This window comes from Acomys russatus, chromosome 24 (assembly GCF_903995435.1).
Source record: "Acomys russatus chromosome 24, mAcoRus1.1, whole genome shotgun sequence".
In the NCBI taxonomy this organism is placed as follows: domain Eukaryota; kingdom Metazoa; phylum Chordata; class Mammalia; order Rodentia; family Muridae; genus Acomys; species Acomys russatus.
Window position 1 is genome coordinate 17310881 of NC_067160.1, and position 15793 is coordinate 17326673.

Below are 15793 nucleotides of genomic sequence, written 5' to 3' on the forward strand. Positions count from 1 at the left end.
CCTTGTGAACAGGACCCCGTCTTTGAGAGTAATGGCTAGAGTGTTAGTGGGTGACAACGGTCATGGTGAGGAGTGGGTGTGGGTGGGTGCTGTAAACAGCGTTCATGTAGAACGAGAACACTGTAGGCCGAATGAAATTATATAAATCACAAACAGGAAAAAAAAAATCATTTGAACTGTTTCAGTCCTTGTTTGGCATTAGGGAGATAGCCTTTTAGGCCCTAGAATCTAAAGCAGACACAAACATCTCATGGATGCTAGTAATCGTGTCCATTCTTAAAGCAGCAAAAACAGGTACTTGCCCTTGTGAGCCCCAGCATAAAATGTCGATACCTTCTTATTTCCATATCACTCAGTCCCGCTACCTAGGTTACCTGTGTTCTAGATCATGTCTCAGCATTGTGAGGAGAAAAAGAAAGGGTATTTTTGAAATAAGGAAGGAAGTTATTAGCCTTTACCAAGTTACCCAATACTAGATCCTCCCTTTAATCTTAATGTGATATTTGCTACGTCTCATCTCAAATAAGGAAGCTGAGGCAGAGGCATGGAACAACTTGTCATAAAGGGATGCCTTTAAGCTTAATTCTACCCAATCCAAAGCTCAGGTTTTCCCCACTGGTTTAGCGGTCTGTATCCTGGCTCTGGCTGAATTCTGCTGTAGGCTCAGATAAGTCATTTTCATCCAATTCATATTTCTGAATCAAGCACAGAGCTCATCAATGCCCTGAACCCTGTATTAGTCTTGGGGAATTACAGCTAGGAGCTGAGACTCCCAGGTGCTTACACTGGTGGTAAATGTGTGTTCTCAGAGGTAACTTCCTTGAGCGGCTTTCAGTGATTGGCTTTTTCCCAGCTTGTCACCTGAACACTCAAGACAATAGTTCTGTGTCTTGAGTGACCTTGTGACTTTCATGACCTGGTGACCTGGCTCACAGAAAAACAAAGCTGTCCTTCAGTCAGCTGATGCTCGCTCTGGCTCCTTGTTGGGGAAATGCTGAGTGAGAGGAAGGCCTGGGATTTCTACCACATCCCAAGTGTTCTAGATTCACTCCGGAGCAGCAGTTTTGGCATGTATCAGACTGGCAGACCTTGCTGCACCCCACCTGTGGGTGTTTGAAGTTCTCAGTCAGTGTGGGTTCTGGTGGTTCAGGGAAATGTGAACCCAGTTCCCCAGCCCTTTTTACTCCATACAGACCGTACAAAGGACCGATGGCATCAGATACGGACTGGTTACAATACAGGCACTTAGACTTTACCCCAAACTTCTGAAGCAGAAGCTGAATTTACAAAGATTTAATAAAGTAGGGAATTAGGTGGATCCAGAGGGTCCTAGAAACCTAGGAAAGGAACATTATGATGGGTGGATCTGAGCCCAGGGGTTCTGCTTGATCTAAGGCACCAACCAAGGACAAAACGTGCAGTAATCATCAAACCCCTATCCAGATCTAGCCAAGGGACAGAACATTCTCTACAGTTAAGTAGAGACTGGGGACTATCTTTCACATGATCTCTGGTGCCCCATATTTGGCCATGTCCCTTTGTTGGGGAGGCCCAATGGCATTCAGAGGAAGGATAGCAGACTACCAAGAAGAGACTTGATACCCTAGCACCATATTCAGGGGGAGGAGGTCCCCCTCAGCCACAGTCATAGGGAAGGGGGATTGGGTGAAAGTGGGAGGGAGGGAGGGAGAGAGGGAGGGAGGATGCATGGGATGGGATAGAAAATGAGATGTAATATGAATTATTTTATTTTTCAATAAAAATGTGTTAAAAATTGCTTAGCACCAACAGATGTTAAGATTGTTATGAAATATAATGCGGCAGCATGGTGGGGTGGCTATCTTTGGCAGCCTGAGCCAAGGTGCGCCTCTGAGAAATTACATCATGAGCTAGTCCTAGTTTATTTACTGGGGAAGAAGAGCGAGTGGGGACCTGAGGAAAGGGTATTGAGAGAGAGCTGGGGTGAGGGGCAGATCCTTGGTGGCAGCATCAGGTCATGATCCCTGGGAGTTGCTAGGTCTTGAGAGTAGGCTAGTGGAAATGCCCATATACCAACAAAGATAAGCATGAACCAAGAAGATACTCACCTTCCAACAATAGAGATGAGTGACAATAGTGGAGACTGAATCAGCACCAAGATCAGACAGGATGACTATGCCACTTTGGGGGGTTTGCACAGATGGTAGTGGAGGTGTGTGTGGGTATCCAGGTAACACGTTGCCTAGAGATACTGGCTGCTGCTTGGGTTTTACCAATGCTGGGCAGAGCCACACCAGTTAGTAGGCATACTTTGGTTGGGGGGACTCAGTCTCTTGTCAGGACCTAACTCCATTTTCATCTATTTTCCAGTGTCCAACCCTTGCAAGCAGGTCTGTAGCCACCTCTGCCTGCTGAGACCTGGAGGATACAGCTGCGCCTGTCCTCAAGGCTCCACCTTCTTAATGGGAAGCACTGTCCAGTGTGATGCGGGTGAGAATACTCAGTGCCTGGGCCGCCTTGGGGCCTTCAGTAGCTCAGAAGATCCTGTGTCTTGTGACGGCTGTGAATTCAAGTTGAGAGTAGCTAGAAAAAGGGACGAGGGAAGCGTGGGAAGAGCTGGGTGAGACTCTCGGGGCGGCGGGGGTGGGGCAACATAAGCGCATCAGTGATAGCAGCCATTGTATATAGGGCCTTGATGTGGTAGGCTGTTACTTATCAGTTAGTCCACTCTGTACCAGAGACAGTAGAAGTGAGTAAAGTTGACAAACCCCTTCTCTCCTTGAGCTCACTTGCTAGTAGGACAAGAGACCAAGAGACCTATGAATACTAGCAGGACAGGTGCTCAAAGCGTAACAGAGGGAAGTGGAACAGGGCAGTAGGGCACAGGGGTGGCATGCTGGCTTGGCTAACCTATCGGGTAAAGGGAACATTGAGTAGGAACCTACAGAGCCCAGAGAGTCGACAAACTCCTCAAATAAAACATACGCGTGATACATGCCTATGCAGGGAGTATGCGAGGGCTGAGCCAGAGTGTAATATAGTAACTCAGGGGTGGGTCCTTATAAGAGAAGGAGCTCTCTGGCTAGCTGTCCGTCGGGCACTTGCACACCTATCTGTGTCTGTCTGTCTGTCTGCCTCTTGCCTTATCCTATGCTGATGCCTCTGGAGTCTTGGGTTTCAAGCCGTTTCAAGCTGTGTCTAAAGTAAACTCTTGGTTTTAATGGCTCCCAGAAGAGAATCTGGAGGATTTCAGGTGACAGAATATATGTTCTGGATTTAGGAGCACCTCATTGTTTATCGGGTAGGGTGGGGTATGGGGGGGTGCTATAAATATTTATCATTCCTCAAGACCTTATCAGTGCCTTAGGGAGCTGGTGATTGCCCGGCAGAGAGACTTGTCCGTTGGCCTGGCCTGCCCCATACCCTGCCCCAGTCCTGAGCAGGTTTTGCATGGTGCCATGCTCTGCTGCCCTGTGGCTGACTAACCCATGCATGGCTTTTCCTTTCTGCAGCCAGCGAACTCCCCGTCACCCTGCCTCCCCCATGCAGGTGCCTGCATGGAGGAAATTGCTATTTTGATGAGAATGACCTTCCCAAGTGCAAGTAAGTCTGACTCTTGAGGTCCCAGCTATAGGGCCTTGACTCTTATGGGAACCTAATATAGCTGGGAAAATGAGTACAAGAATCTCTCCCAACTTAGCATTGTCATGTCTAACCAGCTTTCGTTATTTTTGCGGGAGGGGATATCCTCTGGAGGTCAGGCAGTGTTTCGCAACCCATAGCTGCTATAAGCCTTGCCTGGAGGGCTGGCTCAATGCCTGTGTACATTCTCAGGGATAACAACTCCTGGGAATGCCACAGACATGTGCAAGAGTGAGGAGAGATAGCAGTATGTCCCTGCCCCGCCCCCATGCCACCTCACACCTGGGAAGATGGCTTCGGGATATGGGAGAGCAACTGAACGGAGAGATGCTTTAATAAAAGGCTTATGACAAGCAGACTAGGCAAAGTCTAGAGTAAAGAAGCTTCCTGGAAACTTTCATCCTGGGGCATCCTCAAAAGCTGTTGGGGGGACAGAGCAGGGCCTCCATGCCTATACTCTATCTGTAAGGAAGAAATGCATGGAGCAGAGAAGAGGCCAGTAGGCTTGTTTCATGAGGCTGACTGCACAGGCGCTACTCCACCATTAGCGAATTTTCTAGACTCAGTGTTCTCAGGTTGGCAGGGCAAGCAGCTGTGACATAGGCTGCAGTGCCTGTTCCTCATGCCTCTTGCTGGGTCAGAGCTTTCTCTGCCTCCATGAGTGCAGCATCAGGCTAGCCTAAGAAGGCAACTGAGTCCCCTTTTGCTTCCAGGTGTTCTAGTGGCTACAACGGAGAATACTGTGAGGTTGGGCTCTCGAGAGGCATCCCTCCAGGGACAAGTAAGTGTCAGGAGTAGGGGGTGGCCTACAACAGTCACAGCCCTCCATCTGTTTGTTTGTTTTGTTTTTTTAAACCAGCCTTTGAAGACCCAATGTCTCTAGCCCCTCCAGCCTTTCCTTGGCATGGTAATGACATTGACTTTCTCTTTGCTTCTTCCCTCTGCAGCAATGGCTGTGCTGTTGACATTCCTGATGGTCGTCATTGTTGGAGCTCTGCTCCTCGTTGGGTTTTTCCACTACAGGAAAACTGGTTCCCTTTTGCCCACTCTGCCCAAGCTGCCAAGGTCAGTTTCATTAGGAGGTAATAAACCTGTTTGAATGTGATCATGTGTACAATTATAAAAAAAAAAAAAAAGAAGGATGGCTTATTTATTTCTGTGACTTCAGGGCAGTCTTTGTTTTATGAGGAAGATTCCCTCCCTGCCCGCGCCCACCAGTGCAGCTCAGTGGCCTTCATCTCACTATGGGACCCCAAGTGTGAGCCACCGTGCCCCACAGTCGTGATGACTGAGAGCAGTCACTGTCACTCACAGCTTCTTCATGCAGTTTCCCCCTGAAGCCTGATCATATTTGATCATGCAGGGCAGGCTAGAGCAGAGCTGGCTGTGTGTTGGGTGCTGCTTTTACTGGTGACCCATATTTCTCGTTCTGATCTTGTGTTGGAAACACGCTTTCATGTGTTCGGGTAGACAAGGGACCTGGCTACTGTATCCAACATGTGACTTGGGGCACGGAGAATCGCCCATTGAAGATTCAGTAACGTGGGAGGAAGGTAATCCTCGCAAAATTAAAATAATAATAATAATAATAACAACACGTTGTTCTGCTTCATTCCAGCTTAAGCAGCCTTGCCAAACCCTCTGAAAATGGAAACGGGGTGACTTTCAGGTCAGGGGCTGATGTTAACATGGACATCGGTGTGTCTCCTTTTGGCCCTGAGACGGTCATCGACAGATCCATGGCAATGGTGAGTGCAGCCTCCATGGGATTATTTGAAGGTTTTCATTTACACTAACTGATGGGATAACTAGCCTTGGGGCTACTACAGTGAACGGAGTCTGTGCTCCGTGGGCCATAGAGTTGATGGAAACTGGCTCTGCTGTCCTCTGAGTATTCACTGGTAGGCAAGAAAGAGCTAATCTATTTGGACTCTTTCTGGCCCCGTGTGTAGATAGGGACGTACCTACCTCTTATGAGAAACCACGCGGCACGCTCCGTGATGCGTCTAGCTCAGCCTTGGCCCAGTGGGGGCTTTCTCCACTCTGGACACCCACTTCCAGTGCTTGGTTCCCCCCCTTCCTGAAAGAGCAGAGTTCTTCATGTTGCCTCATTTTCCTCTATTTCCTTCTACCATCCACCTTCTTCTCCGATGTTCCAATCCAAGTGAGTGAAGCACATTAAAGGGCCATAGAGAATTCAGCTGTTGGAAGAGTATTTGTGCTTTCTGAGGCTTAGTTCATTTTGTAGTTGAACTAATGATTTGCTACTTAGAAGCCATGTGCCTTTGAGGCTATTTTCTCTCCTCCTCCCTCTCTAAGATCTCGTATTTTGGGTGGTTTTGTGAAAGTGCCAGGTGTACAACCAGGTATGAGGGAGACACCTTTCTTTCTGAAGCAGATCAGTGGTGTGACTCTCTCCCCCCCCTCATCCCCAGAATGAGCACTTCGTCATGGAGGTGGGCAAGCAGCCTGTGATATTTGAGAACCCAATGTATGCAGCCAAGGACTCTACTTCCAAAGTGGCCCTGGCAGCTCAGGTGAGATGTCACATGATCTTCTTCCAGCTAGCATTGCTGCTGGATCTTTCTGGGTTGCAGAATGTTCCACCAGGCCCCTAACCTGCTCTCCTAATGGGAGAAAGCACAGTGGCCTATATCTAAGCTTTACCATCCACAGTCACAAAACTGCCCGAGGGATACTGCCCTGCAAATAGTCAGAGCCCTGTGTTGTGGTAGAGATGGGAGGCTGAAGGGCCATGCTGGGGATGTTCACTGCTCTGTCAGAACAAAGGGTATGACTGTATTAGTGATCCGGGAGACACAGGGCCCCATGACAGAAACAGGGAACCACGCCAGAAATGATTAAGTGGGAGATGGGCATCACGAAGGGTGCTGAGGGGGCTAAAGAGAGGGATGACCTGTTTTGAAAAATACAAGCATCTTAAATTAAGATTTGCTTCGAAGGCTTATTGCTCTGTACCTTTAAGAGAAGCTGGGAAGAGAGATGGATGCTTAGACAAGGTGCTTTCCATCAGTCTGGACTACTGTCCCAGTGTCAGTCCCAGAGCTATCAGCTTTGACCTGTATGAACCTCCCTTGTCTACGCAGCTACAGCAAATACCTTCCAGTGTTTGCTGGTGACCAGATTCAATATATGGTATATTTTAATATGAGGTGGCAGAAATGGTTCTTACAAAAATAACTTTTTTTTCCCGAGACAGGGTTTCTCTGTGTAGCCTTGGCTGCCCTGGACTCACTTTGTAGACCAGACTAGCCTTGAACTCACAGAGATCTGCCTGCCTCTGCCTCTTGAGTGCTGGGATTAAAGGCGTGCGCCACCATGCCCGGCAAAAATAACTTTCTTAAGAGCAAAAATAATTTGACTCTTGAAAGAACTTTTCCTGCTTTTTGATAATGCATTATAAAATAGAAATAACATTTCATCTGGCATTTTCACAGGAAATAAAGTGAGGTCTCGTATACAAACATGATCTAAGTTTAAAAAGAAATGAAATGGTGACTGTAAAAAAGGAGCAAATTGTTTTCCCTGTTTAATATATATGTATATATACATACATATATTTATATATGTATATTTGCATTATATATAAAATATATGTATATTACATATGTAATATGTGGAATTATTTACAAAAAACAGAAAATATTAAGCTCATTTGCCTATTGTTTTAAAAAATCCTCTTTTAGGCAGTTTACTAATTTTATTCTTTTAGGTATTTATCTGTCTCACCAGGTAGCCCTGGCTGGCCTCATACCCACAGGGATTTGCCTGCCTCTGCCTCTGCTGGGATTATGCTACCACACCCGCCATACCCATCTTATTCTTGATATGCAAGGTTTCTGTTCACTGAGTTTGGGTGACTATTCATGCTGTTAATTAGCACTTGGTTGCTAGTGTGCAAGCAGAACACATTTTTATCCAAAATTATGGTCAACACTGGGAATGAAAAGTCAAAACAATGCAGCAGGAATTACACATTACATGAGAACATGACAGTGCAGGATGTACTTGCCTGCCAGGGTTGGCATTTTAGGTGACTTAGTGGTTGCTCTTACTTAAGGGAAGTGGGAGTGGTATTTAGTTTACAGCTTCCAGTGTCATTTAAAAAAAAGTACCTGACCATGTCTGTGGAGAATAAGGTGGCAAAGAGAACTCGAGATCCATTTAACTCATTTTTTCTTTCAAAAATGCATAGGGGGTGTCAACATGTTCACAGGTGACTGTATCAGAAAATGTGGAAAACCGGAATTACGGAAGTCCCATAGATCCTTCTGAGTTGGCTCCAGAGTCAAAGCCAGCCTCCCCCGGAGCTGATGAAGTTCAGGTAATGATAACAAAGAACTTAGGAATTCCTGGGTTGACCCTGTACAAAGAATGGAAAACAGAATCCTAGATCTAATATATCTTCAGAAAAAGGACATCAAATTTAAGACATTTACACAGCGTGCAGAGTGATACGTAGAGACAACTCTGGAGAATGCATTGTTTCCAAGTTGCTCTTAGAACTTTACGACTATTACCAATATCGACCAGCAGGTGGCACCATTTTACCACCTCTTCCACCGTCTACTACACCTAATTGTCCATCCAATCATCCCACAAGCATCATTGCCTTTAGTGTGCTAGGCAAACTATTTAGTGCAAAAAACACCACTTGATGAATTTTTTTCATCATATATGTTATACTCTTGCATTTCATAAGATATTTGGAGTGTAATTTAATAAGTACTTTTGATATAAAATTGTATTAAACGGATAGTGTGCTACTAACTTTAATGAGCACACATGGAGCTATCCCAGACAACGCGCATGGTTCTAGACCTCATTTCACCTCTGAGAACTGTAGTCCTTAATAGTGCCCCTCACTATTAGGCTTTTTCTGGAGCTTCTAGGCTACCCTAGAAACCTCTGTGTCTTAGTGTCTTGTATATTCTGTACCCAACTGGCTGCATGGCAATCTTCTCGACAGCGTGGGTCTGGATTCTCAAGCTGCCCGTTTTACATTGAGGAAAGATTTCAAATTGCTACATAAAAAAGAGCTGAGAGAGTATTAGTTACTGTTCAGGGACCAAAAGAAGAATTGACCAACATACTGTTTAAGCCATATCACCAAGTTAATTTGTTTTCAATAAGAATTTTAAAAGCTAAAAAGAAAGAAAAGAAAAGAAAAGCAAAAGAAAAAAAAAAAAGAAAACTTCATTACTGAAAGCCTTCTGTTTCCCCTTTTCATTTAGGGTTCAAAATGGAGCATCTTCAAAAGAAAACCCAAACAGACCACAAACTTTGAAAATCCAATCTATGCTGAGGTAAATTTTAGTCCCTGTTCTAAGTACAGACATTCATTGTTTGGCTAGACTGGGCACACATTGAGATTATTCTGGGCAAACTGACAAAGGCTAGCCCTCATACAGAACCTTTTCTCATCTTCCTGGGGAAGAAATTGTCTAATTTGTGTCTTGTTGTGGTTGTAGATGGACAGTGAGCAAAAGGAAGGTGTGGCCGTGGCCCCCCCTCCATCTCCTTCTCTCCCTGCTAAAAGTTCAAAAAGAAATTTGACTCCAGGCTACAGTGCCACAGAAGACACCTTTAAAGACACAGCTAATCTTGTTAAAGAAGACTCTGACGTATAGCCCTGCCATCTCTCTAGGGAATGATTTGACACTCACTTTTGCACATGTATTTTTTACAGACAAATGAAAAAAAAAGTTAACATTCAATACTTTATAAAAATATATATTTTTCTCTGTTTGCCTATAGCAGAAAGTGTGTTGTGTGCCTTTTTTACTCATGCCATTTCATATTTTTTACAATTATCACGAGGTACTCTGTATATCTTGCACTGATGCTGACTGGAGGTGATGCCGTGAATATATTGTACTGCTGTAAATTTGGGGAGGATTACCACATCTCTGCCTTTGCTAGTGAAAGCGCCGGTTGAGCGGGTTGATGAGCTGAAGAATAAATGATCTGGTGAGGAGAAGAGTTGGCTTAGGGCTTTGGATACGTCTGAAGAAGAGATACCTACCACTCATGTTTCCTTTAAAACAATCTAGGAAAGGCATCCAAGCTTCATTTGTGGGTTCATTTTTACCCATCAGCACCTAATTAATAATCAATGTTCACCATTCCATGCCAACTTGATGAGTAAGTGTGCTGATTTGGGTTAGTATTGGCTTCGTTGACTGTAGATGCTTCCAACAACACAGAAGGAAAAAAAAGTGATTCACCTGGACCCTTTTGTGTGCCTCGGTCCTTCTAACCCCAGCTATGTTTTGAATGCTCTGTGTCCCTAGTTGCCAAGCCAACATTTGTATCGGTCACATTATGTCCCACACTGTGTCTATATTCCATTGAATGAGCTCTTTTCCTTGTCGGACCTTAAAACAACTTACGCCCTTGCCTGGCACCTCAGGTGTCACGTGCCTTAGTGACTGGACTTCTGTAGCTGACTTACGAAAAGCAAGCCTGTGTCTCCATAAAGTAGGGTGCCAAACAGATATCAGTTAAGTGAAGCCTCAGTTGGGTTTTTGCCTCTGTGTGCAAAATATTATTATATTGACTATTTATTTCCTCAGTCGACAATGAATAGAAAGGGAAAAACATTCTTATCAAGCCTTTTTCAGGTCTTTGCCTAAATCTGTACACTTGTACCAGGAGGTACTGTATATCCCAGTTCTTCTGAGTAGTTGGTGTACTCTCTCTGACAGGAACCATGGCATGAATAGCATTTCCTAAAACAAGTAACATCCCTGGTTCTCTGTGCTCATATTGCACATGTGTTTAAACAACGGATGAATGGAAGGGTGGGAGAATGAATGAATGAAATATACTACTGATTATGTTATTCTCGAGTTCTCAAAATATTTCGTTGCTCATATTTTGAGTACCATTTGTAATTACTTTGATTAGAAAAAAAAAGCAACTGGAAATGATGCTGCTGAAAATTTCTAATAAATGTGTATTTTATCAGAAACCTTTCATGTCTCTGTGACCTCCTTGAGCCTCGGTCATAAATTCCATGAACTGTGCTTGGTTGTTCTCCAGTTCCTTGCCTCTCATTCCACACACACGCCCAGTGCATTTTTGAATGGAGGTTATTATGGAGATGATCCAGATTTCAGATTTTAGCTGGACCCTTGAAAGGATGCCTATATCTCATCTGAAGCTAAAATGGAGATGAGAAAAAAGCCGGTTGTGTCTTATGGTCCTTTGTGTTCAAAATATCACAGCTCAGAGAACAAACATAGATGAAATATGTGTTTTCTGGATGTGGCTAAGAACATTCTTGTTTCAGAAAAAGGCGGAGAGGCTTTTTGCACAATTCCCAGGGTCTGGTACCAGGATGAAGCCGATATGTGACGTTATTGTGTTTCCAGTTTCTAGACCCAGACCCACAGGGCCTCTTTTTAATCATCCGATTTGTTAGTTTCTCTAGAGCCTGTTACAAGTATACAGTTTTTTTCTGGAAGAACATTCAGACAACGGCGGGAAGTCCTGGTCATTTCCTGACAATGTGGAGAGTTTTACTACCATAAACCAGAAGTATCTGGCACTAAGGGTGTAATTGTGTGTTTATTGCTTCTACTTTTTTTTTTTTTTTTTTTAATTTCTTTGACAACTTGTCAAGTGGTACTGGGAAGGGCAGTTCAGATCTGGAAAATAAGGAGCCCTGAGCTGTTCTTGGCACAGTGTTTTTTGCCACTTTCCTCATATTTTAAGGAATCAAATTCAGTCCATGAAGGGCGATGAGACTTTGTAACACACACACACACACACACACACACACACACACACACACACTATAACCACATCCGCTTGCAGTTGTATAGGTTACGGTGATTGTTGCTAGACTTTCGACATGAGAAGCCATGACTCTGTCTTTATTTAACCTGGTGGATACAGACTCCAGCCATGGGCAAGCAGTATTTTTTCCTGTAGCCATTGAACTCTGGCTAACTGGATATACATATTTGGCTGGAGTCTCTCCGCCCTACAGATCTTTCGCTTCTCAGAGAGATGGCTGCGCTACCCCTGAGTTCTCCACCTTTCAAGTGCAGTGCCTCAGTAATTTATCTTTGCTCCAATCTTCATTTGGAACTGAAGCTGTTTCAGACCTTTTAGCCAAGCAGGACTTAACATTGGTGGAAGGAGACCACCAATCCACTTACAAAAACCTCCTACCCAAAATTTACCCTGCCTACAAGATGTGCAGAGATAAAGATAGAGACTAAGGGAATGACCAAGTAATGCCTGGCCCAACCTGAGACCAACCTCATGGGAGAGAACCAAGCCCTGACACCATTAATAATACTCTGCTATGTTTACAGATAGGAACCTAACACAACCATTCTCTGAGAGGCCCCACCGAGCAGCCAAGCATTAGGTGGAGTTCAGGGGGTCCTGTGGAAGAGTAGTGTGGGGGTCAGGGGATAGAAGGACCCAGAGAGGACAAGAACGCTGCAAGAAGACCAGCAAAGTCAACTAACCTAGACACACAGGGGCTTACTGAGACAGAGGCACCAACCAAAGAGCACACAGGGACTGGACCTTGGCCCCCTACACAGATGTAACCAATGGGCAGTGTGATCTTCATGTGGGTCCTGTAGTAAGCTGAGCAGGTGCTGTGTGTGACATGGACTCTGTTGCCTGCTTTTGATCAGCTTGCCCTAACTGGGCTGCCTTGCCTGGCCTCAGTGGATGGGGAGGAGCTCAGCTCTGATGGACTTAATGTGCTTGGGTGGGGCTAGTGGGGAGGGGGGAAGAGAGCGGGAGGGAGGGACTTGGAGGAGTGGAAGGAGGGGGATACGATTGGGATGTAAGGTGAATATATTAAATAAATAAATACATAAATAAGAATTTCAAAGAAAGATTTGCATCCTATCTCTCTGGGTGAGCTGTCAAAATGCTGTGCTTCAGGGAGTTTTTTGTTTTTGAAAGTATTTGGCTACTCTTTGCAACAGATGAGGCTACACAGAGAAACCTTGTCTTGAAAAACAAAACAAAACAAAAACAAACAAACTAACTAAAACAGAGTCTCAGGTAGCCCAGACTGGACTCGAACCTGCTATGCAGCTGAGGATGATCTTAAACAGCTGCTCTTTCTGCCTCTACTTGGAATCCCAGGTGGGTGTCACCATGTCCGGTTTCACGCAGTTGCTGGAGATCAAACGCACAGCTTTAGGCATACCAGGCATGTGATCACTCAATCAACCGAGCTACAACCTAGCCCTAGAAATGTTGTTTGCATTTTTCTGCATATGTGCCCGGTGCCTGTGGAAGCCAAAGAGGATGTTAGATCTTCGGAATTGGAGTTACAAATGGTTGTGAGCCACCATGTGGGTTCTGGGATTTGAACCAGGGTCCTCTGCAAGAGCAGCCAGTATCCCTAAGTGGTGCCATCTCTCTGGCTCCTGTAGTCTAATTAGAGTTACCAGCTTGAGTGATGTCCTTAGTTCCATCGATTACCTTTCGTCCTTTATCTCAGGCACTGCAGTGGGTAGGGTGACAAGTGGAACCTTTAAGAGGCAGGACCTAGAAAAAGGTCCTCAGTTCATTTGGGGCACACCATAAAGGACTGTGGAATGCCAGCCTCTCTGCTTCCTGGTTGGAGACATCTGTGATTCTTTTGATCAGACAGTCTCCTGCCAATGTCATCTGCCATGTTCTGAGAAGTCCTTATTAGAAAGAAGTTTGCTTAGGCACTGTGCTCTTGAACCTCCCAAACTGTTACCCTGTAAAACCTTTTCTCTTATAAAGTTAGCTGCTTTGGATGTTCTGTCATTATTACAGAACTGAATAATACAATCACCTTCTCTATTTCATAAGCCCATCTCTACTCAATTTTTGCCTATCTTCCAGAAACTAATCTTAGCATGGGCCTGGAACTCATTGGCTCACTCACCTCTGTACCCAGGGCCACTTGGAGAGTGTTCAGTGCATTTAATGATTTAAGGGAATGATTGGTGTTTTTTGAGCAGGTTAGTGCCTGTTACTAGCCAACAAAACATGTTAACATGTATTTTTGACAGGTTTTGTTTGAGACAGAGTCTCATGTAACCCAGGCTGGCCTTGAACATGCTATATAGCTCAGGATGGTCTTGATGCCTGTCTCCACCCCCCGCCCCGAGTGCCACTTTGATTTTTAAAAATGTGAATATAATATGAAGAGTTCCCCTTCTGCTCTTTCAAAAATCTAAGGGCTCTGTGTTGAAACTTTCTGGATTGATTGCTTCTTTGTAATCTTAGAGCCTAGCCATTTCCTTTATGAATCTGACTGGAATACTAATAAAAGGCTGAATACTATCCAGTGTCCTCTGATGAACTAATTCATATGGTGTCAGGAATGTCCTCCTGTCACCTGCTAGTACCCCCTGACTCTAGGCAGAGCAATCAGTAGGCAAGGTGACATAGAACCATGTTGTAGAGGGACCCCATGGAGGTACAATTTCTGTCAAAATCCAAGGTGACGATAAGGAACCAATTTAGTGCTAACCTTATGCCCTTTCTACTCAGGAACGTGTAAGTGGAAGGAAGGGAGGGAAAGACTGTTCGTGACTAAGTGCTCATGAAAGATGCCACGATCTATATTTTTTATGATGGTAAATATCAGTTCTGGAGAGCCTCAGGAGTACACTAGGGACAGCTAGGATGCTTTCTAGCACAGAGTAGAGGGAAGGCTGAACTGCTGCATGGCAGCCCCAGAACTAGAATGTTCTGTTTTGTTTTTTTTTTTAAAGATTTATTTATTTATTATGTATACAGATTTCATTATATACGGTTGTGAGCCAACATGTGGTTGCTGGGAATTGAACTCATGACCTTTGGAAGAACAGTCAGTGCTCTTAACCTCTGTAGAATGTTCTGGAGATGAGCACATCCTTCTGAATTGTTTCGAACAGCAAAGCGTTTGGTTCTCTGTATCAGTCAGGTAGTGGCGATGCCTACAACTTTGGGTGGGGCAGCTCTTAACTAGGGCAAGTGCATTGAGAGGCACTCCTCTGCAGCTAGAAGGCAGGCCTTGCAAAGGAGTCCAGGGGGGCGCAATATAGCATCTTTCCTGGCATACTTTATTTTCTCGACTGGAACACAGCAGAACAATTGCCTGGCTGGGATTATACTTCATTTAACAGCAGATGAATCTGTTAATAAGACCTGGTTTTACCTTTGCCAGATTTCCTGGTGTGGCCACCAAAGACTAACACCAGAGAAAGACTCTCTCTCCCATCCCCTCTCTTTCTCTCTTCCTAATTAGATTGATTCAAGGGCTACATTGTTAAAAGCTGCCTTGGAGGGTGAATTGTTGGGATGTACTGCTTTGCTCTGGAGCAGGAAGAGGAGATGAGGGGGGATGGGCTCTGGCATTTGGGGGAGGGAGAGAGATGATGAAGGAGAGGGGGCGTGGGCCTTTTCTTGGACAAGAACCCTCTTGTTGGCTAGGACGACACATCATATAGCGCTTCTCTAAGTAGAAGGAGATGGAGGATAGTCTTCAGAGAATGCAGCATGACCACGGAACTAAGTGGCACTAGAATTCTTTGGAGGAATACGACATTTCTTTGGCATCAGACATTGGTAGAGGAACATCCTGGGTTGTTTCTATCTGATTGTAGAACAGTGCTCTGGGAGAACAAAACCAAGGCAAATTACAGAAAGGTCAGCTCTAGGCGAGACTGTGTTGGTCCAGACTTACTGGGCTTGCTTTTCAGATCTTCTGTGTGGTTTGGCCTCTTTTGCAAGGGTGTGGCTTGCCTCTTTAGCTCATTGACAGTGAGCATTGCCTTTTGTGAATGTAAACTAAACCTGCTGTTTAGATTCCAAGTAAAAACTAATAAGAAACGTATTGTTCTGAGTGAATTGTTTTGCCATAGAGTTGTCTATATAGTGACTCCCTTCTTTGATAAAAAACTCTTTTCTGAGGCATTGGAGTAGGTGAAGAAGGTCTTTATTTAGATGAGCAGGCCTGGTCACAGAGGCAGCCCCCTAGGTTATGTGTGGGCTCTGTGGCTCCTTGCTCTCCACCCTACGCAGCAGCTTAGGGGGATGTGGAGTCCCCTGGCGTATCCACAGATCCCAAAAGGAAGAGAAGGGAGAAGTTGAGAAAATCAGGAACAAGTTGGGGCCTCTGAGGCCATAAGTTTGACCCTACTTGGCG

The 15793-nt window shown here is 44.9% G+C and overlaps 1 protein-coding gene across 1 annotated transcript in view; it reads left to right on the plus strand.

Annotated features, from left to right (window-relative positions):
- Positions 1–9518, plus strand: part of Lrp2 (LDL receptor related protein 2) — a 157258-nt gene extending 147740 nt beyond the window's left edge. The window contains exons 71-79 of the mRNA XM_051166627.1: positions 2350–2469; positions 3492–3582; positions 4335–4402; positions 4569–4686; positions 5240–5369; positions 6057–6158; positions 7838–7966; positions 8877–8948; positions 9114–9518. Of these exons, the coding sequence (XP_051022584.1) occupies positions 2350–2469; positions 3492–3582; positions 4335–4402; positions 4569–4686; positions 5240–5369; positions 6057–6158; positions 7838–7966; positions 8877–8948; positions 9114–9272 (989 nt within the window). The 3' untranslated portion in view covers positions 9273–9518. The remainder of the gene's footprint in view (positions 1–2349; positions 2470–3491; positions 3583–4334; positions 4403–4568; positions 4687–5239; positions 5370–6056; positions 6159–7837; positions 7967–8876; positions 8949–9113) is intronic.
- Positions 9519–15793: the final 6275 nt, after the last annotated feature.